At 39.3% G+C, this 23793-nt stretch overlaps 1 protein-coding gene across 5 annotated transcripts in view; it reads right to left on the bottom strand.

Annotated features, from left to right (window-relative positions):
• Positions 1–23793, bottom strand: part of APC (APC regulator of WNT signaling pathway) — a 90635-nt gene that overhangs the window by 52125 nt on the left and 14717 nt on the right. For 2 of the 5 annotated variants that reach the window (XM_048052166.2, XM_048052167.2), the window contains exon 2: positions 7768–7920. In XM_048052166.2, the coding sequence (XP_047908123.1) occupies positions 7768–7902 (135 nt within the window). In that variant the 5' untranslated portion in view covers positions 7903–7920. Of the gene's footprint in view, positions 1–36; positions 190–7767; positions 7921–10511; positions 10645–19146; positions 19278–23793 lie in introns of those variants that run through there. The other 3 variants (XM_066988983.1, XM_066988984.1, XM_048052169.2) reach the window with 3 other exon arrangements.

The following is a 23793-nucleotide window of genomic DNA, read 5'->3' as shown; positions in this document are numbered from 1 at the left end:
CATATGTGAATTGCAGCACATGCTGTAGATCGCTACCTGCTCAGAGAAAGGGCTCTTTCCATCACCAGCCAGGCAGACTGCTCCATTTCCTACTCTCTACTGCAGTCTCTTAGGATCTCTTCATCAGTTACGGGCTCCCCAGCATGTTGTTGTCACCTTCCCTCCTCTCTCCCCCTCCCACCATCCCTTCCCACACCTGGCCTCTGAAGGCCCTCTCCTTCATAATGCTAAGGAGTTCTAGAAGGAAGATTCCTCCTCCTCTTCCTGGGGCTATGCTCCAACCAGTCTTAAGAGATTGTGACCCTACTGGGAAAACAAGAATGGAGGCAAAAGCAGGCACTATCCTCACACTGAGTCAGACCAAATGCCAATCCGTGCCAACATCCTACCTTAGCAGAAACCCAGAGCATATACATGAACAAAAAATACATTGTTCATTTCACTTGTGTATCCCTCCTCACAGCTTCCAGCAGTGCTTAACTTGCAGACTTCCTGAATCTGCATCTCTGGTGGTACTAACCCGACTGATTTTTGGCATCCAAATGCACTTAATTTTATCTGGCACTTATTTCCTCAGTCACTCAATGCCACAAAATCCTGCAGCTTTTCACACTCAGTGCGCTCATTTTTACAACATTTTTACATCTTTTTATTTTTATTTTTTTCCTCCAAATAAGTTATGAATACGTTGAAAAAAATCAAGTCATAGCAGAAATCCCACTAGGTCACTACTGACTACACTAAAAAAAGACCTTTTACTCTATTGTTTATTCTATTATTTATTTTCTACCTTTAACTCACATAGCAATCAAAGAACTTTCCCAAATCTTCAAGAATCTTTGAGGGAGATCAGCAGTTTTTCCCTAGGATGTTTTCTTGAAAAGTGGCATCACACCTGCCACCTTCCATAACACTCACACTGAGGGCATTTTAAACACATAATAGAGATCGTGATCATTGTCTGACAAGCACCAGTGGTTATTATAACCAGAAGGACTTAAGTAAGCAGAGGATCTTGCAGAAAAACTATATACACAAATTTGATAAGCAGTGCAGATGTCTGTTTGGTGGAAGAGTCAAATTAAAAAAAAAAAGATTACCTTCAGTTTGAGTCCTATAGATTGACAGTGTGTGATTATTTGCTATCTGTTAAACGTAAGGGTAAAGGAAGATACATAAGGAACAAAGTGAAAACATGCTGGGTAAGAAGCCCGGGAGACAGGGGTCCAAATCTAAAGCAATAAAGTTGATGCAGTTTAAATTATATAGGAAAGCAGCTTTGACTAAGAAGCTATACGTGATGAATTGCTGTGAGGAAGGAGCCTACCACACAGAAATTCTGCAATCCATGAACAAACAAGAAATGACTGGCTGACAAGCCAAGGAACACTGTGGAAATGTTTCGTTAACTACAGTTTTAAGCACCTGTATCTCGAGACCACTCTGGGAAATGATTTTTCCTCTTTCCTAGGCTGTAATCCACTTTCTGAAAGCCAGGGGGGTTATACCTCAATCTTCCAGTTGCTGAAAACCAGAGGGTGGCACAAGTTACACCTTACTTTTGACAGTTCAGTAATTTCATACAGTGAAATGTCAGAAATATTTGATATTCACTCAAGTGTTTTGAAGCAATTCGTGTATCTGTTTTAGACCTTCATGCTAACTTTTTCTATTATTGATAATAAATTTTCAGGCAGAACCCCTGAGATGCCCTCTGTATATCAAGGAAATATCTCTAAGCTCTGTATGTGCAATTACTGTGGAAATATTACTACACTGCTTTTAGTTATCAAACAATTACAACCCACTCTATTATACTTGTCCCAATCCCTTTGTGAAAGTATCAGATACCTCGTAACACTTGGAAATCAGATTTCCAGTGACTGCTCTGGAAATAATGCTAGTATTCCAGTCTGTGACAGAAAGCACAAAGACATACCTACCATACTAAAATTTAAGATTCAAATACAAGCATTTCACAGTTACACTGCAGTTTGCTTACTACCCTTGCTTACTACCCTATTCACTAATAGGAATTCCAGATCAAATACATCTATTCTAATGTGTTTCTCTTCTGTGTACCGAATATTTTACTTTCATATCTTAACGTCATTCAGGTTTTTTTTATTGCTGTATGCCTTGCTGAAATACTCTACTCTGTGATGTCAGCTATAAATCTTTTTTCCAAAGATAAAAGAAAAAGGGAAAAAAGCAAGTTGAAGCAACAAACACTCTCCTTTTGGAAAGTGATGGGAAAGACCTGTTTATCTGACACAGTAGTAAAATATACAATTTCAGGTATTTTATAGTAAAAACCGCTGATAGGTTACTGAAGATGGGATTACAAATATGGGTATCCATTAATCGTATGTATCCACCGTTTACCTGACTAAACTTATGTCTAGGAAGATACACACCATGTATGCATACAACATGTGACAAAATTTGTAAGCAGTATGTTTCAGGGATTTCTGTCAATTCAAATACGTTCAAATACGACAGGCTTCAAATTCTGATTTGCGAACACATGGATTATCATGATACATTGAAATGGATTCCTGTGCCAGAAACAGAAAAACTTCTTGGCATCTTCTGTGCTTTACAATGAGGATCATTAACACTGATGATCAGAGAGACAACTGATCAGAATAAAGCAGGTTCTCATGGTTAAGTATCAAGAAATAGTGGCTAAGCAGGAGATAGTCTGACCAGTAAATGAGGAAGGCAAGTTAAAAAAATATGCAATCACCCGTTTAGATAATCAGGAAAGCATTAGATAAAAGCCTCTTTCAAAATATGTAACTGCTTTCTCTTGGCAGACGCTTTGAACCAAACCTTAAAATGTGCATATGAGGAATAAAGGGTGCCAATAACATCTGAATTTTTATGTTTCTGCAAGAGTAAACTTTTCTAAAAAAGGATGTGATTCAATCACTGGTATTCTTGGTGTAAAAAAATCAGCATTATTTGTTGTTGCTGTTGTTTAAACTCTTAAGGCAAAAGCCCGCTTCCACACCTTGACAAAGAGTTCCTAAGCAAAAAGTGTAACAATGACAAAACACCGCCAGTGAGTCTGCCCCTGAAACATTCTGAACATCCATCTCCTGTTTTTATAAACAGACTCCAAGCTGGAAGCAGTGCATTTTTAAGATTCCATCTTTTTCATGAAACAACCAAGCTATTGTTACTGTTCTCTTAAGTTGCCATCTTGCTAGTGACTCTGCTATTCTTGCTAAGGATCTGTATGTTCATCTCTTTAAATAGTCACAGAAAGAATGATAGGAAGTTATATTTGCAGAGAAAATAAAAGGCAAGTTTTTTTTTTTTATATATAAAAATCACACTCAGCTCTTTTAAGAAATAAGCTTTCCCATATTCTCACAAGTCCAGCATGACCACTACACATGGAACAGGCACCATGGCATCTTGTATAGCACACCACTGACCTTTAATTCAGCTAATTTAAAGTATTAATTAATCAACTGCACAAAGCATACACAAACCTAAAATAAATCTGGTAATATTATATTGTCTTGAAGCATCTTTTGCAGCTACTTTCAATTATCTAAACCTTGTACAAACATATTCAAAATCAAAATTCTCAAAATTTCAGCACTATTTTTTTTTGTTTAGTCAAAATCTGTTCCAATCCACCAATAAAAAGCATCGTAAGGTTTACTACCCTGCTAATTTACAGAAAAAAACACAAATACTTTCCATGTCAAAAATAAACCACTCTTTGGACCCACACTGAACATCACAGTAACTAGCTCTCTAGGAGTTCGTCTTTTAAATCTGAATTCTGTAAACAAACAATGAAAAATAAAAACAACAAAAACAACAAAAAAACACAGAAAATTATTACAACTAAAATATTTATATGAAGGTAATGATCTGCCAAAAAAACTCCAAAAAATAAATGTAAAAAATTTAAAAATATGAAAAGTGTGTTTTATGTACATGAAAAGAAAAAAAGATTCCATAGAACAGAAGTTTAACCATTGCTTTGTTTCTTTACCATGTAGATTCAGCTACTTAGAACACTTCTCAAAAAAATCATGATATCTGAATCTATTTTGTATTGATACATGTAGACAAAGTATAGAGGACATTAAGTGAGCTGGAAAATAATACGGAAAACAATTTTAAATTTGCTATATAAACACAAAAGGGAAGACATTTTGCTCACAGAGCAGTGCACGTAATAAAGCTGGCATCTTTCTTACACAAGACAACACAAAATTATTATTTTAGAATGAAATCCAACCAGAGACAGAGCAAGCATGGAAATCAAACATAACGGAAGTTATTCTTTTGCAAGCTTTTACATATCTGAGATTAAATTAAAAGTAACCACTTTCACACAGAACTTATATGGGGAAAAATATTAATATGAATTCAGTATTATATGAAAAAATGTACCATCCTTAACAGCTGTTCTTCACATAAACCAGGTAGGACAGTCTTCACTCGCAATTTATGCCTTAAAAATTGAGGTCTTTTTCTGACAGAGTTGTACATTTACAGGCGAGTAGTAGTAGAGCTTGGACTATAACTCTGTGTACATGCTGGACTGCTTTTTGTCTCTTCAAGAATATTACAGGTTTTGAGCTCAAATTTGCTAGTCCATTTTTTCCTAAATTTGTCCACAGTCTGTGTTTTATGTGGTTATGCTTACTATCTACACCTACACACTTAAACATAAAAGAACAGTTTATGGTCCAACATCATTAATTCATTGACCATCAAACAGCATTATTTGTTTATTTAGAGAGAACATTTTATCACACAGAACTGCTGTATTTCATCTGACAGTAAGCGAACAGTAACGACAGAATTTCCCAAGTTAGTCATAATACTCTGAGGGATTTCTTTTGTTTGAACAGTTAATCTCTAAGACAACACAAAATAAAGAACAAAGTATACACTGTTTTATAAATCATTTTGGCACCCAGATAGCATTCATCTTTTTGTTTACCCCTCAAGTTCTTTTTTGGTCAGCAAAGAACAGTTTTCCCTTATAATTATGAAATTTAGCTTTAAAAATGAAGCATTCAGATGCAGACGTTGTTCTAATACAGGACAGATGCATTTATTGTAAACTACTGCTGAAAGATGAGCTCATGTTAAGCTTTTAATTCCAGTATGATTATCTTACATTTCTGAAATGGAGAGATTATAAAAATGAGGTATACTTGCACAACATTTTAACACTACTACTTTCAAAATCAATTTCTTTAAAGATATTGAATGTTGTCTTTAAAATGCTCCTCCCAATGATTGCCTTCCATGACTGATTAAAGAATATAAGGCAGAATAGGCAAACATACTAGCACAGTCTGAAGAAATACTACAAAATATTTCTACAGATCAAAATGAATGGTGTAACAACGACAACACTGCTGCACATAATGTCATGGAACCACAACTCATCTGCCCCACTACCACTCCCTTTATCCCTTTCATGTTTGGGACTGCACTTCGCAGGAGGAGTGGCTACAGCTCTACAGTGCTTATGTGCCATCCCAAAGGACTAGAGTTTGAAAGTATTTGGAGTTTAACTACTTATATGGTAGCCCAGAGGCTTTCTATCTACACTTCCCTGTTTCTTCTAATTACTTTTCTTGCAATTATCCCTAATCATGGCACTGGAACCATATAAACCATGAATAAAGCAGCTTCTTTCAGTGGTACAAAGCCACTATGTACTTTCTCTGAAAACGTACAATACTAAAATTGTCTCCCGACTGAACAGAATCCTGCAGGATCCCCATCAAACTTTTTCACCCACACGCTCCAGTACCTAAGATGATTCCCATAATATCCTTTACATTCAACATAAGGAAGACAAAGCAAGGTTTCAATCCTTTTCAAATATGTCTGAAACAAACAAGAGAAAGAAATGGCATCTTGCTTCGGGTCCAGAAACAAACACTCATGAGGACCAGATATGCCCGGGATCTTCTGATAGAATATGGGGAAAAAAAAGTCAGATTAGTCTAAACAACCTCCTTCCTCCAAAATGAAAAGAAACCCTGAGCTTGACACTTGAGTTGGAGGTGTTTTAGGATAAATTCCTCATATCCAGTTTGTCATTTAAGGAGAGAAAATATGAGGTACCTACTTGGAATACAAGCATAAACACTTTTCTGTAGAGTGTGATAGAACCGCTTTCAGTTTGGTGATCCACGAGATTTTAAGTAAGGGAATAAGGCTGTCCCACATCCCGAATTAATGCCCTAGAGGCATTAATGCCTGTCTCTATGTCACTGGAAATTTATCTACACACACACACAAAAAGAGCTGTATGGGAACAAGCAAGGGAAAAAAGGTATTTTTGTTTTTGCCTTTTCAAAACTGTGAAGATCATTTATCCCATTCTTCACTCCCTGCAGTAAAGGAAATTTTAGACAGCAGTGACAGAGAGAGATGGGAAGTTACTGATAGCTTTGTTATAATATTATCTTAAGAAAAACAGTGTAAGTAACAGATCTAGCTTTCAGATAGAGAATTAAGCAAGCAAACAGTTCTTTTTCACAGTTGCTAATACCAAATACAGTTTCAGGTAGCCGGTGTGTTACAGACTATTACTTCATCTCAGTTTAGGTAGAAGAGAGATTTGCATTTTACCCTGCAACGTAAGGTTTAAATATAACCGAAAAAATTGTAGTTCTTTTTAAGTGTTGTAATTTCTAATGACAATGATTCAGAATTTAAAAAAATCCTTCTGACAGAGAATATAGGTCATTCCACATGCTGGAGGAAAGGAAAGTTCAATTAAAAGTATTTTTTTTTTTAATTGCTATAGTAATCAGATTACAGTATTAAAAAATAAAGATCAGCTAAAGGTAACAGTAAGTCAATGATACGAAGATGGGAATGCAAGGAGATAGACACTACTGTCCACAAATGTTGTTTAATATTTAGAGCTAGCCTATGCTATGCAGTAGCATTTGCAGAGATAACAGTATTAACTTTGGTACCAAAAGTGCTCTGGTTCTGCTGGCTGTTAGCAAAAAGAAGCAAGATTTGTCAGCTCAAGAAGGGCACCCTATTAATGCTGCTAGAATGTTTCTGAAGTTCTGCCTTCTTCAGGGTCATTGTCACACAGATGCAGCTGTTATATATCTTCCAGTTTATCAAAATCAGTCTAAAATCCATTTTCGCCTAGTGTTTTGTCCTGGATAGGTCACTCTGAAAGCCTACACCTAGACATAAGAAATTATTAGATAGATAGATGTGGATGAAATTATTGTATGAATTATTTGGATGAAATTATTGTATGAATTTAGGCCTTGGGAGAGGCTTCTGGTCTTATTTTAAAATGAACTTTTTTTGGGGGATGCTATATATTGTAACTCTAATAAACCCCAAAATTATTAAACTTACCTTAAAACACTGATAGTCTCCAGCCTCTCCCATGACTTTCTGCTGGCAAGTACGGCAGTGGTAAAATGGTAATACTTAATTATGATACACCATGAAAAAAGCTAGAACGCTTGAAGGAGCTTCTAAAAACAGTTTTGAAATATTTTGATTTCCAAATTAAAAAAAAAACACAACAAAAAACAGTACATTTTATTAAGTAAATTTGATTAATTAAGTAAATTTGATTCCCTTACACGGCCTGTAAATGAAGTCTTATAGGAATCTTGAAGCACACTGAAATTGTTGAACTACCACCAGTCCATTGAAACACACACAATCAAACACAAAAGGCATCAACAGAAACAATAATTCACAAAGGATAGATAGCACTTGCAATACCTTCATGTTAGATGCCTCAGTTTCCAGTTTTGTTAGGTGATTTGAGTTGTCCTCTAGCTCCTGTCGAAGGTTGGAGTTCTCCATTTTTAATGCCTCAACTTGTTTTAACAACTGATCATAGGAAGCTGCTGCCATCCTGGGCTACCCTCAGCCCTAAAAAATAAGAGAAGATACTAAACACGAGCATTTTAACAAAGCAAACAAAAAACCCAGATTTATCTAACTGTAAAATTTTCTCGGTCCCACTTACCACTGAACTTTCTAAACATTTAATTTAAACCCATTAAACAAAACTGTCCGTGCCTAAAACGAATGCCAGTTCAAAGGCTTTTTCCAACGGGCTTCCCTTTGATACACATGATTAAGCTTATGAAGGTAGTTCACTAATGACTGCATTAGGTATAAGGGAAACCCAGAACACATGAAGGAAAATCACAGCATCATGTAATAACATTCCTTTTATTGGCACTTCAATTCTAGCAATAAAAAACTATAGAGATAATAGACCATATTTAATCATTTATGTATAATCAACTAGCACTGCCAAACATATCTAGAAGATGCCGCCTACCTACAGGTTTTATGAAACAAAAGGTGGTCAGTCCAGTGGCTCAAGATTCCTTAGAACAGACCAGATTAATGGAGATGTTGTGTGAAAAGAGAACTGTAAATACTGACAAATTTTAACAGAATAAAAGCATAAATGTGCTAGTAATGGAGTGTTTTGTTAAAAAAAAGAAAAAACAACTCCAAGCAATGAAGATTAAAGGAAATATTCATGCAATATAAACCCAAGAAGTGGTCATATTGCACAGCAGAAAAGTTACGGCAAGAGGTTAGGAAAGTTACGGCACAAACCATGCTGTTTTTACAGTGATTGTGCTAATAGGTCATACATGCCTTTTCAAAAGGCGTTATTCTGGTTAGTATCGTAACAGAGTCTTAAGTCAAAATTACTCAGCTGTTACAAAGGAGAAAAAAACTAAATGATAAAAATTCAAATTGTTTCCCACTTTTCAAATACCAAAAAAGTGAAGTTCTTCCCCTAACAAACAATATAACTAAACATGGCTAACCATGATCAAAGCTCTTTACAGCTAAAATGATCAATTTCTTATTCATCAGAATAACAAGAAGCCCACCACTTCATGTAAGTACAAGTTACCCTTCTAACATCATAGTGAGAATTTCCTAGGTACAGGATGTTAAACCCAAAAGAGAAAAACATAACTTCACAGGACAGGATTCCTTTTCATTGTTACTTCAATACTTTGGAAAACATGAAACAACTAAAACCTCCTATTCAGCAGTTTTTCTAAACTTCTGGAACATATTGCAAATACAGCTTGCAAGCTATCCTGAAAACTACACTAGCAAGCGAGCATTTTCTGTGTATACTCTCGTTAAGCCTTTGACATTCCTGCTTGTGTAACTCCTTATATAATCAAGTTTGCTCTTCCAGATAAATCTTAATTGAATTATCAAGTCAACTAAAAGGTAAGTAAAATTACCGTAAGAGGTTTCATTTAGTTCCCCAATATAAAATTTGAAAATTAATTTTTCTGAATTTAAACTGAATGAAATATAAGGAAGAATGTATACCATTGAAAACAGGAAAAATAACAAAAGCTGTAGTGTATTTGATATGACTAGCTTCTTTCTTTTTCAAGAAACAGATCTTCGTGTCCTAAACATCTGTCATCATTACAGAAAGGCCAAGGAAGAAGCCTACCATTTATGGAATTGTGATTTCCATGACACTATAAATAAGCTGAAGAAAATTTTTTTTTTTTTTTTTTTTTTACACAATTTGGTCATGCTTTAAGGGAGACCTGACTTTGAGAGAATTATTTCATGAATTCTGTGCTTTTACCACCAGTTTCACCTAAAAGGTGGAAAGCTGTTAAAGAGAGTTTTAATGAAAAAACAATGCCAGACTGCTTCTGTTCCACTTCATGGATGTATTTATTTAGTAACTACTATTTTTGCATTCTTATTAGTAAAACTAAAAGCTATAATTTATATTTCTTTTCAGAGCATAAAATGCAAGGACAATTCTGCACAAACCCGGGGAAAGGTAGATAGCTTGTAGATGTTTCCAATTCTAGTAGTTATAAAAATTAGCATTGTATTGTAACTGGGAGCCAGAGAACAGCAAGAAGCTCACTGCTGCTGGCTGGTAAGGCGCTGCAGGCCGCTGGCACAAATGTGAAATGCAGCAATGCCTGGCAGCTGCTCTGCACTACAGCGGCATTCACGTAACATTGCATGGTACTACAGGAATTTTAAAGAGAACCTCCCCTCCCCAAAAACAAAACAAAATCAAAAAAATCAACACAACATATGTTTTGGTAACATGACAAGGTTTTGGTCACAGAACAAGGCTTGGGGGAATACAGGGCTGAAGCCTGAATCCACTACCTGCATATCCCTGTGTTATTACTTGAAGCATTAGAGGAGAGGCGAAGGGCAGTACCTGGTGCTGGCACAGACACCACCACACAAGGGAAAGGCAGAGTTTCCACCTTGGTTCTGCAATCCCAGTGCCACACCACTCCAGCACTTGCTGCAGGGGTCCCTGCTACAAAAAACACCCTCCCTACACCACCCAAAAGGCTGCAACAGCATGGAAAGCTGGACCGAAAAACAGACTGCGGGCCATGTAGGCACTGCTTACAGTGACTCTTGACACTCCACTGGCTAAGGCACCTGGGCTTCCTTGGGGCACGCAGACATTTACTCACCTGTCCTGGTTCCAGTTAGGACAGAGTTAATTTTTCCTCATAGTAGCTGGTAGGGTGCTATGTTTTGGATTAGGATGAGAAGAGCGCTGATAACATGCTGATGTTTTAATTGTTGCAGAGCAGTGCTTACACCAGGCCAAGGACTTTTCGGCTTCTCGCTCTGTCCTGCCAGCGAGCAGGCTAGGGGTGCAGCAGGAGCTGGGAGGGGACAGACCCAGGACAGCTGACCCAAACTGGCCAAAGGGGTATTCCATACCATCTGATGTCATGCTAAACAATATATAGGGGTGGCTGGCCGGGGTGGGGGGCCGGCTGCTCGGGGATAGGCTGGGCATCGGTCAGCGGGTGGTGAGCAATTGCATTGTGCATCACTTGTTTCTTACACATTATTATTATTAATACTATTATCATTATCACTATTATTATTATTGTTATTATTATATTCCTGTCTTAATAAACTGTCTTTATCTCAACTCACCGGCTTCACTTTCCCGTTTCTCTCCCCCATCCCAGAGAGGGAGGGGGGAGGGTGAGCGAACTGCTGTGTGGTGTTTAGCTGCCAGCCGGGTTAAACCACAACATCACCTCCCCACCCCTCCAAGGTATTTTTTTTTCCTGCCTGTAAAGGGCAGACTACCAAAATGTTTGAGGGGAACAGCAAACTACTTTTTAGAAGTAATACATCTGGCCTACTCTGACTGCACCAAAGCATTTGACACGGTGCCACATGTAAAATCAGATGACGTTATGAGCAGGAAGATTGTATGCAGATAAGGAATAAGTCAAAGACAAGATGATACTGGGCAGCGCTCAAAGCCAAGCTGATGGGCTGGAGCCAGGTCACCAGTGAATTTCCACCAAAAGCAGTCTGTGACGGGTACTTGTAGATGTTTGGCTTTTAAACCTAGGCACCAGGAATGGCTGGGTGGCAGCAAACTTGCTGCCATGAATTCCAGAATCTTCATGAGGTCAGAGGGCTACATATAATACATAAAGAATGTGAGGACCTGTGCAGTATGAAGGGGGTGAAATTGTGAGCTGGAATCCTGTCACTTGGAAGCAAGCAGTGAGTGGGGAGCAGTCACGTGAACCTCGCAGCAGTCAGGTTACTGTATGCCAGAGCACTACCAACATGACCCTGACACCTGGAAAGCAATCATGACCCCTGGAGTTATCAGGCCATTTTACAAGGTACAGGTAAGAAAAGTGAATTCAACTGGGTGCAGAGAAAGATGCTAAATGATCAGGGGACTGCAGAGTCTCTCATGAGAAGAGACTTGATGGGCAAACCTTTCTTCTTCAGCAAGTACAGCTGTAATCACATGGCTACGCTTTATTATCAGGGAGGGGAAAACGCTCAAGGAGGAGAAAAATATTTATGTTAAAAAACAATACTGACACAGAAGAAACAGCTATAAATTGGTCATTAATCAACGTAGACCGTGAGCTACCATTAGAAGTTGTAAATTCAGCAACATCTTTGCCTAGCTCACTGCACAGGAAGGAATGGTACTCAGCAATTCAGAAATCCAGTCTTGTATTCCTAAACTTTATCACAAAACACTATACTTTTATTCATCTCTCCTACGTACTGTACTTTTTTTTCCCTGTATCTTCAATCCATCTGTATCTTTTTCTCCTACATTCATTCTTTCAGCACCTTTTGAAATAATGAAATGTGAAGACATTTCACCAAGGACTTCATTATTTCATTTTAAAATGGAGGAAACTGACAGGTAATGCATGACCACAAACACCCAGGCTTTCTGATGCTGAACACCAGACTTTTCTCAGGCAGACTGAAATCACAAGGCTCAGTGAGACACAAGCTGTCCCATGGACATTCAGTTAACACCCCAAAACTGAAGCCATTTAACAGTCATTCTGAACATTCACTTACACTGCCTCCTAAGAACATGGTATAAAGAAGGACACACCCCAAGATCTGCCTGTCTTCCAGAAATAGCTGTCTCCCACAGCCTCAAACTAGATGCATCACATCAGAGTTCAGCTGCAGATACCAATTCTTGGATTTATGCTCCAAATAAATTGAGTACAAAAAAAAATTTAAAACACAAAATTGGTGGCAGCAGTAGAAATGAGCAGTATCACTTTACTCCATCCTAGTAATTTCTTAGTAATTGAAACACTTGCCATGAGGGAAGAACGAGAGCCCTCTGCAGAGAGGACTCACAGTCACATACGCTGTTTTTCATGGTAGAGACCACATTACCAGCACATGGTAAAGCATGAATGGTAAAGCTTGGCCCATCATCCTGAAGTTTGTCCATTGCACACATACACAGAAACACATTCAAGGCTCTTGGGGCCAGGATCAGAAGAACCAAGACTAAATGACTCTCTGCTCCACATACAAAGCCACCACCCTGTGAAGGGGAAGGGAGTGGGAAGAATTCTGCGCTCCAATGCCAGTTCCACACTTACTTTATTCATCCTAAAGGAAAATGCATGACACCTGGAGCACGACCCACCCTTGGGAAGTTCACTATTACGCTTCGGAGTCAAAGTCCCTTTTGCACTCTGTCTTCTTTGCAGAGGGGTCATGACTTGAATGGAATCATGGAGACACCCCTTTTTCTAGATTTACTCCAGGAAACAACCCTCCTGGGATACAGGAACTTTGATATTAACTCCCTTGATATAAGAAGCACCTAAAATCTAGGTCTCCTAGGCGCCTTACCCATATTCTCAGCTTCAAGAGGTTTCTTCTCCATCCCTTATCAAAGTAAGGTGAAATTATGACAACAAATTTCATGCTGTACTGAATCAGCAGTTCGCGTGAATATACACAAAGAAGAATTTCAAGCTAGATATAACTCTTTCACACTCTATAACCAAAATTAATGAGAAGCCTACATTTATGCAGATGTACTGTTAAGATTTAGATATGCATTTTCCCACATTAATAAAAACTGCACAAGTAACAGCTGTCCAGGAACTGGGAGTTTAGATATGCTCTTTTTAGTCTCAAATCCCAGGCAGGCAAAAAAAACAAAAACAAAACAATAACAACAGTATCTTCTCAGCACTTACAATTTCTTATTGATCAGAGCATTTCTTTTTTTCTTTGAAATTGATGAGCACATGTACTCAAGAGCCCTGAAGTTCTACTTAAGAACCCCAAGCTCAATAATTTGTGATACAATAATCAAATATTCTTACGAAAATATTTCAGACTCCCATTACTGTTTTTTAATCCATAAAAAAATGTAATTATTAGCATATCATAGTTTTTTATAAAACAACTTCTGTACAACAAATTTGTCTTAAGTCTTTTCAGAAGAGGCTAAAGAATAATCTGAAACATAAAACCCTACCATGAACATTTTCAACAACAGAGAACTTTTATTGCCTGTATGTAAGGCTAGGTAATATTTTTCCCTACAACCTATTTATTTCGATTAAAAATTTTTCAATAGAATTATTATTCTGGGACCTACGTGAGCTGCCTGAGGGTGATATATAGATACATATATACTTATATATAACTATTATTAACAGTTAAGTTGTGCAGCTACAAAAATCAGTGGCAAAAAACTAAACTATTTTCTTCAAAAAGGTCAATCAAACAACACTAATGTCAACCATGGCTCCAGGTAATTTGATTACAGATTACAAACTTTGTTGAAAGTAGCAAAAGAGATGTTTGTTCAACTCTCTAAAAAGCAAACAAAATTTAATGTTTTATTACCATCACTAATGTTTTATTACCACTGGTAAGCAGATGTGCTTCTGTACACTGTAATTGGAGATTTTTCAGAATGTAGTTTATCTTAAGGTAACAATTTGTAATCATTGCAACTAAAATTGATAAATATCTAGATTATAATTTAGTACAGTTGGAAAAGACTATCAACTTCGATCTCTTTCTATACCCACAAGCGTTACCCAGTTGTCCCGTGCTGAGCTCTGTATCTTGTCCTTACCATTCTTTACCATTCTGTCATTTTTCAGTCATTCATTCACAGCTGGCTACAGGTGGAATTGTTTCTTCGTGGGCTTATCACACCGAATTCAGGAAAAAAATTACAGTCATTTCTGCATATCTGAGATTTTTCCAATTAGTTTAGCTTAAACACACTTCAAAACACATTTTGCAAAGTGCCAAGTCTAAGGGTTCTGACTTGGAGGAGACTAGGGCTAACACTGGCATGGCTGTAAGGGTGCCAGCCCCAGCTGTCTGCCCTTCCCATCTCCACAAGGTTCCCACCCAAGGATGAGAGAAGGGCTCAGCTGCTCATGCAGCAGCTGCTAAACCACTGCAGATTACTGCCTGACTACCAAGGTAGTCTGAAATAGGTGTCGGTTTAATTTAATATGCTGGGCCATTAACCACAATGGTTCAGCAGCTGTTACACAACTCTTCCCGAAAGACTGGCAAGGCTGACAGACAGAAACAAAAATCCAGCACAGCTGTTCTAAGGTAAACCAGCCACCCTTACTAATCTCAGCCTTAGGTTTACCATTTTTATACAACTACATTTTTTAATATAAGCAAGTGAATAAAGCAATTTTTTGGCCATTCTTACTATGAACATATCAAGCCATGCTGATTTGCATTAATTCAATTTTTCTGTTGACTAAACCCTTCATTACGTTTTCCATTATTCTGTCTGAAGCTGGTCTTCAGGAAAATGGTTTATACGTAGTTATCTTTCTGCTAGTCCTTCTTTAACTCTGGCAAAGTACCAGCACTCTAGGTGCTGTGCTTAAGAATTTAATCAAAAATGACTATCACTAGGCCACAGATTGTCTTACCCAGTCCAGCTGGGGGCAAGTCTTCCAGACCTGGTAATTTAAAATGCTTATCTTTCATAGGTATTAACATTGTTCTTTTGTACTCACTGAAAAATACTGCATCGGCCTCAGGTCATAAGAGTCTTTTACCCTGATTCTTTCACACGCACAGAAATCAAACTTCTGCCTTCTCCAGCACCACGCTGATCAACTATACTATTTTTACCTTGTGGCAGACCTATGCTTTATTAAAATGCTCTTTTGGCCAGCACATTTCACTGTTTCTACCCCTACCTGCAGCAAAGAACAAACCCTAAATAAATCTTCCAGTCAGCAGCAGCCTGACAGGAGGGTATTGTGTTTGCTCTTTTATCATCTGCTCTAAGCGGGCAGGCAAACATAATGAGGAGACTGAAAAGACTCGATGGCTTTGGGTGTGGTTGAACAGAATTAAGAAAATACTCGGCAGAAAGTAAGAATTGCCATGAATGGAACAGCAGGTCTTGCACCTTCTGTTTTCATTCGTTCTGCATTTGCATGCTCAGGTCAGAGACATGCAGCAAAGAGTAGAAAAGAGTAGAAACTGTTCTTCACTTGTTCTTGAGCTTGCTTCGGCAGCAAGGACTTGGATATGAGAAAGTGGCTGCAAATAACGTAACTCTTTTTAACAAATTTCAAATAACTGAAATTGAGAACCAACAACAAATTATACCAAATGATAATCTCTAGAGTAGGTACTCTGAGTTCCTGTGTTTTTTTCTGGCCGTTGTAGAAGAAACAAGATCCAGATGAAAAGCGATTCTCAGTTATCCTAACACAATGTGTGAAATCCCTTGGAAAGTAAGCCATGCTCAACTTTCTCTTCCTAACCTCACCTGCACCAAGACGATTTTCTTCTTAGTTCTTCTATCTACATCTGCACACAGATTATCTTTGTGGGCAGTAGAACAAAACACTTAAGTGTTAGTATACCTGACCTTCTTAAATCCTTCTGACTGCGGGATAGGGTGAAGGTTTTTTTTGTTGTTGCTGTTGTTGTTTTTATTCTTCCCCAAATTAATATGCAATTTGGCAAGACGTATTGATCCACTGTCATATTTTCTGGACAATGTTCCTTAAGATCAATAACACAGGTAAGTATGCTACAAAATCTGTACTGCACCGCATCTTCAAATATAGCAGGAGCTTTATCATGCACAAAAGTCAACCTGCTACACCTTCAAATGCAGGTAGTACAGAATGCTGTACGTTTTGCCCTAGCAATGACAGTCTTCATAGCTCACGCTCTCAGCCTGTACTCACAAATGATCATAAGCAGATGCATCATCTGTTCTTCCTAATCAAAACAAAAACATAGCTTGGCTGATGAAGGTGCCAAAATAAGAAGTGATCCATGCTCTCTGCATTCTTCAAAAGACCATGAGGAAGGAGAGAAGGAAGATGGTGGTTTGATTGGAAACCATGATCTGCCTTCCTTGTTACAGGTCTAGTTTAATGGCAGTTGTGTGTATGTTAAATAGAGATGACTTCACCTTTAGGATTTTACTAAAAAACACTAATAAAAAAATCATATTAGTACAACCAGAGGGAAATCCAGAAATCATATGTTTCAGGCTATAGACAGTCATGTTCAGCTTTCATTACATTCTCAAGACAAAAACCTCACTTATTCCTTTAGAATTCTGTGTTGGGAAGTTCCTTAGCTGGTTAGTCATGCTGCATTCAGAATACGACTGTGAAAATACAAAACATGATTTGCATTTAAATACTATATTGAACACAAAGCAGTCCAGTCATCACTTGAATCATAACTTATATTGGACCAGGGATGATTCATGATCCTGAACACTCATTCTTCGGCATGATCATTTTTGCTATTCATGGTGAATTGCGTATGCTCTCACTGCATATGACTTGCTGCTGCTTAGTTTTCATTTCTCATCATCTTTTAAGGATCCAATTCCAGAAAGTTTAAGCCATCAGAAAGCCTGAGGCAGGTCCTTATTCTTTTTAATTTGTATTTTCAGTTAAAATAAATCAATAGTATGAAATAAATCAGCCTCAATTAAGAAAAAACAAAGATAATGAAAAAATATTATTTTAAATAGGTTATCAATCAGGGTCATCTTCAGGGTTCATTTTCAGCACTTTTTGAGAACAGAAGACTTTTTGTCTCACAGAAAATACATCAGCATGTGTCCACATGTCCTGTACGAATTTTGGAAAACAATCAGTGGAGACGTGCAGTGGTCTTCACCAAAAATAACTCAGTTACTGTGTATCACTAGCAGTATAGCCTGTTTTAAATAAGATTTCGTTATATTGATGCAAAAGTAATTAATAACATCTCATCAGCAAAAGCGTTTTACTAAGTTATGATAATACAGAAATCCAACATAAGAACTTGTAGACCAAAGGTAACCCAGTTTAGATATAAGCATTTCCAACATATGCTGCATACTATGGCAACATGCATCAGAACATGTATCATAACCCAGTATTTTGCACAAAAGTTTTGGCAAATATCATGATATGATCTGAAGGATGAACCTTATGAAAGTCTGCAGTCATGAATCATTTAAAATATACGTAAAAGTGATCTTTTATTCAAGCTGCCATTTTAAAGAGCATGACTACTCACAGGAAATACTGCACTTGTTATGCAAAACAACACAAAGACCATCTCTTCTGATGGTTCTTCTGAAGAAGTAAAGGAACAAACATCACCATAATAATTATCACAACTATTACTTTGCTTTTATCACCTTCCTTCTTTTCAGAAAAGAAAGTGGTCAAAGCACCTCTGCACCTATGGCATCTTCTAATATTTTAGCTATTGGAATGAACATTCAAAATATATAGGAGAAAAATCTAGAATCACCAACAGTAGCCAACTGCTAAGTCCTCACCTGATGTCCTAAAGTTTAACATAATCCATACCTCGCTGACAGATGGCAAACCTGTGATTCTAAAATTAGATCCAGGTCCAGGTACACAATGTTTTGAGGGGGTGTTTTAGTTAAAAAAAAAAAAAGATTTAGCTTCATCAAACCTTTTTTGCACATCATTTAACAGGACTAAGAAAGTGGCAAAAATATTTTACCCGTTACTTGGAGCCTCCTCAAAAATACATAAGAGTCTGGTTCCAGGGAATGACTTCCAGTGCACACGCCTACGTGTTATTTTCAAGGAACTGTTATACTGACAACTATTTGGGAATCCTTAAACTCCACTGAAGGTAAAAGAAAAAAAAAGGGTGCATAATAGAGGCATAAGCACTAAGGACCAATTTGAACAGAATGAGTGTCACATGGAGAAAGGTATGTAGAAAATGAGATGAATCCATGTCGTATTATGTATATATGAGGAGCAACCTACTGCAAACGCTGCCCTACAAACCGAGCAGCCGCCCGTTCCCTGCTACACCTTTGCGAAGCATCCTTCAGGCAGGACCGCCCACAGCGAGCCGGCCTTCGCCAGTCCCTCGGAGGGAATTCCGCCCGACGACGGGCGCTCCCCGCAGCCGGGCACGCCGCACGCACCCGCAGGGTGGGTTTAAGCCCCCGCTCGGCCGGCGGCCGGGCCCGGACAACGTGCCGGCAGAGGCGCCCCGCGGCCGCAGCCGCCGTGGCTGCGCGGAGGGCGCGTGGTGCGGCGGTGACCCAGTTCCCGGCGGCGCTCTACGCGGGGTGCCCGCACACCGCCTCCCTCCCTCCTCCTCTCCCTCCCTGCCCGCTGCGGCAGCGCAACCAACAAAGCGGTGCCGTGCCGGCTGCTCGCTGCCGCCCGCCACAAAGCCGCTTTCTTCTCGCCGCCCGCCGCCGCCCTGTCACGGCCCGGCCCGGCCCCGGCCCCGGCCCGCCCGCCGCGCACTCACCCCATGGCCGCGGTCCCTCCATGCCGCCGCCGCCAGGCCCGGCCCGGCCCGGCCGCTCCGCCCGCGCACCCCGCCCGCCGCTGACACGGCCGCGGCGCCGCCGGCACAGCCCGGCCCCGGCGCTGGCCCCGCCCCGCCGGTCACGTGCGGCCCGGCGCGGCCGCGCAGCCAATGGGCGCGGAGGCCCCGCCCCCCGCCGGGAGCCGCGCAGGGTGGGGCGTCCCCGCGCCACGCCGCGCCCCCGCGCCGGGAGCGGCCCCGTCCCCGCATGCGCTGCGGCACAGCCCGGGCGAGGCGGGGCGGCGGGCAGCTGCGCTGGGCACTGCCGACGGCATTCCCCCTCACCTTGTCAGTATCCGACTGAGCAAAGCGTCGCTCTCCGTCTTTTTATAAGCCCCCTTCAAGTACTGGAAGGCCGCAATGAGGTCACCCCGGAGCCTTCTCTCCTCCAGGCTGAACAGCCCCAGCTCTCTCAGCCTTTCTTCACAGGAGAGGCGCTCCAGCCCCTTGGTCATCCTTGTGGCCCTCCTCTGGACCCGCTCCAACAGCCCCACATCCTCCTTGTGCTGGGGGCCCCAGACCTGGACGCAGCACTCCTGGTGGGGCCTCGCAAAGTCAGAGCAGAGGGGCACAATCACCTCCCTCCACCTGCTGGCCACTCCTCTGTTGGTGCAGCCCAGGATGCAGTTGGCCTTCTGGGCTGCATCCCTAGAAGACCACACTCCACCCTCAGGAAAGATGCTCTTTACCAAGTAACTTTTCATCAAATGTCTTCAGGATTAAGGAGACTGTGTGACATTATGTGCAACCTTCAACAGGGTATCACAAAAAACCTCTAGGACCTCAACAGTATGCCTAGTTATAAGTGTTCCCACACTTGAGTTTGTGATAAAGCATTTTGAACAAAGTTAACTGGAACAGTACACAAAGATGTTTCGGGCCACATTTTTGGGGTAATTAATAGAAGCTTTGTAACAACAGCAACATCAACGTCAACAATTGACATCCTTCTGGTCTTTATCTTTGATCAGTTTCTTCTTGAACCTAGACATACGGAGACTGAGCTAACAATCCCTCAGGCTGTAACAAATTATCGTATTACTCTTAACAGGTTTAAAAAGTTATACTCTAGGCAGGCATTAGATCTAAAAGTCAACTTACTTTGATATATGCCACCATTCTTACTCAGAAAAGCAAAACAAAATGCTCCCAGTTATTGTGCACCTCTCTCCATCCTAAAATCATTTAGCTTAGATTAAGTGTATACTCAAATGTACACAGGGCCAAACGTGGACTCACCAGTTGACAAGCTGTTGCAACATGAGTTGCAGCTTATAAAACCAGGTTTATCAACTAATGGTTTTAAATCATGTTCATAACTTATGGGTGCAATGCAGTTAGAACTAATTTAAGCATGTAGAGACAATACCAGAGAACTGATGCCAGAGAAAATGCCCAAGAAACTAAAATCCTCAATACTTTCAAAGCTAAAATGCACACTGCTAAACTAAAAACTGACCTTGAGAAGTAGGCTTAATTTTCACTAGCTCTTCATAGAACCCAAATTAGGAATATCTAAGGCTACAGGATGTATTCCATTATTTTCTGTACCTCTGAAAAACTAGCTACAGTCCTCAGTCTGTGAAAAGATTCTTGTTAGTTCTGGTACTGGTTAGTCCTCTGAGAGCCTGGTACTCACAAGTTGCCCAAGTCTGATTAAATTCAGTACCGATGAGAGATTTATGTTCACTGTTCAACAGCCTGAAGTTCTGCTATTACTGATGGAAGAAGCAGAGCATAAGCAGCAGCACAAATTCTCTATAATATATTCTGCCAACGTGACAGCTGAGTGGGAGACAGAAAGCCTTCCCTTCTTCATAGTAATGTCCACTTTGCCATGATTTTTATAAAAATGGCATCTCGTATTGTGTCACGTGCACTTGCTTCTGAAGCAAAATCCAACATTAAGTGGAATTTGGTTTAGTATACAGCATGTTATTAGCAGTAAGTTTATTTCTCATACTGTATACTTCAGTGGTGTTGAAACAATGGTATGAAACTGAACAGGTAAATGGTATTGTGGTACATATTTGCTCTCTTTCAAAACTGTTTTCTATGTGCAGGACTGGCATCTAATAGACCTGATAGCAATAAAATAGCATTTGATTTAAAAAAAAGTCAGGCTCTCAGAAAAAAAACAAAAAACAAAAAACAACACTGAAAGGAATTGTACAGGGAAAAGTCTTGTATAGACTTGGAAAGTACCTAACCCAAAATAAAATATTGAGCAGAAAGAACAAGATGTCTTTTTCATCCTTTAAAAGACACCATTGCCAAAACCCAAGACAGATCTAGCAATACCTACTATGTATTACATGAACTGTGAAGCTGATTAAAAGAACAAAATCTCTGCATGTAAGCTATCAAATCCCAGGGACACAATTTGTCATCAAAAACCAGTTTCATCAGCTCAAAATGCAATTATTTGTATTACTTTGTACCAAATCCCTGCATTGTACCTAGCACAGCATTCTCAAACAGACAAGTAGGAATTGTGCTTCAGAAAACAAATAAACAATCTTTGCATAAAATATTCTATGCAATCTGTGCACTATTTCCCAACTTAACACATTTACGTAAATCCAGTCAGAGACCAAATAAAGTTTAGCCGTATTTTTTAATTTCTGAACTTGTCAACCAGATCTACTAAGCGGTGCTAAATAGAAGCTCTGAGCACATTAAGATTCACATGTTTTTAAAAACAAAAGACATTCTCACAAACATTTATTTGCTTCTTGAAAAAATCAAGAATATGACAAAAGAAAATGCTAGAGATTTTCTGGTTTTAGACAATTTGACAGTAAATGGAACAGTTCCTCACCCTCTGCAGCAGTACCGTTTTCCCCACTCCCTGAAAGCCTTCCCAGAAGCTATTCACTATTTCATATATTTGAAGTGATTGATATTTCATTATTAGTCATTGCGCATGCACAGTACTAACTATTCCAGAGACTCTGGGCATGGTGAGTGGGTTGGATAATGAGTTAAATTCTCCCTCTCCCTGTTGCCAGGCACTGTGGTTGGTATTATTCACAAATGTGATATGTAGTGTCACCAACTTAAGAGATCTTATCTTCAGAACTTCACTACAAGTTTTACACATTGATTTACACAGAGATGCATCTTTTATAAAGATGGCATAAACAGATTTTATTAACATAAAACAGTGAAAACATTTCACAACTGTTTAACAATGTAAATTTCATCTTAATACAGGACTTGATGAAATATTTAGCAGCTGCTATAACCAAAGACTGCCTCCTTTCTTTTAACTTTATTTTAAAAATCACTGAAGCAGAACGTGCTCTCTGCTTGTCATTGCCTTGGAAATTGTGAAGTAAAGTTGCTTTCACCTCTCACTACCACACACAGACTGAGCATTGTTCCCTCCGAGCCTTGTCCTTACCATGTGACTAGGACCAGCCACAGTTCACATATTCACACCATTCTAATAACTCACAACCCGCTCTCAGAGTTTTCTTTTTTTTAACCTATGTAGTAATATATTCCTGTTTGGTCCACCAAGACTCTTATAGAAACACTGTGCATTATTTCCCTATACAAATGATATCTAGCTATCATCAGAAAAAAAAAAGTTTCCCGAGGAACAAGAAACTAACATACCACCTTTCTCTTGCAGATACAGAAAAGAACAGTAAAAAAACCTCTGTTCCTTATGCATCGTCCAGAAGACCTGCACTCAACTCCTTCTCCTACAGAAGCAAGCACAAAACTTCTGACCTTAGGATAGAGAATCAGAAAGCAAGTTGTTCCTGTAAAATTTTCTATTACGCTAATGTACTAAAATTCCACTTCTAATTTGCAGAAGGCCGTGCTATAAGTTCCTGAGCTTGAGAAGATTTTTCCACAAAAAACATCTTGGGGCCATTTAACAGGGCCATTTAACTACCAGAAAGTCATGTAACATAAGCGGAATGAGATAAGCAGAAAAATGTATTCTGTTTAATTATTTCATAAATAAATCAGATTTACAGAAAGCTATCACCTGCTCTTTACATCCTTTGCTATGTAATGCTCTATTGTTTGCCAGTTCCTCATTTTTGTCTGGAAATACTGTACTCTGAGGCATTTCCCACTCATGCTTTCTTCTATCTCGCTAAAGCTTTCCAACTGCATGCAGGTTTCTTGTTGCAGCTTAAAGAAACGAAGTTTCAAGTAGATCTATACACAGACCAATCTGCAATATTAGTCACATATATTCTAAAAACAGTACAACAACAATTCCAGTACAACAATGGAAGTGGGTTTGCCCAGCAAACCATTCATGCAGCCGGCTTCACCATTCATTTACCCGTTCTTCTATCTCATGTTCATGAGGAACCACATCTGACACTGACTATGTGCTACATTAGCTACCATTTCCTCATCCTCTAATTAAGAATGTCACAGTAGTCCTGTATTGCATTTCCTCTGCTGCTGCTCTCAGGCATGTTAAGTAGCTTACTGTATCTGTGCTGTAATTATCACTTCTTATTCCAGTCATGCCTTGAGTTTTTCTTCTTCTCCTAACCAGACACATTACTTTTCCAGCCTTCCCTTCAGTTATGTTTTTTTCACCTCTTAATG

Source organism: Anser cygnoides, chromosome Z (genome assembly GCF_040182565.1).
Source record: "Anser cygnoides isolate HZ-2024a breed goose chromosome Z, Taihu_goose_T2T_genome, whole genome shotgun sequence".
NCBI lineage: Eukaryota > Metazoa > Chordata > Aves > Anseriformes > Anatidae > Anser > Anser cygnoides.
The sequence above is the reverse complement of the archived record's forward strand: the minus strand, read 5'-3'. Positions and strand labels throughout refer to the sequence as shown.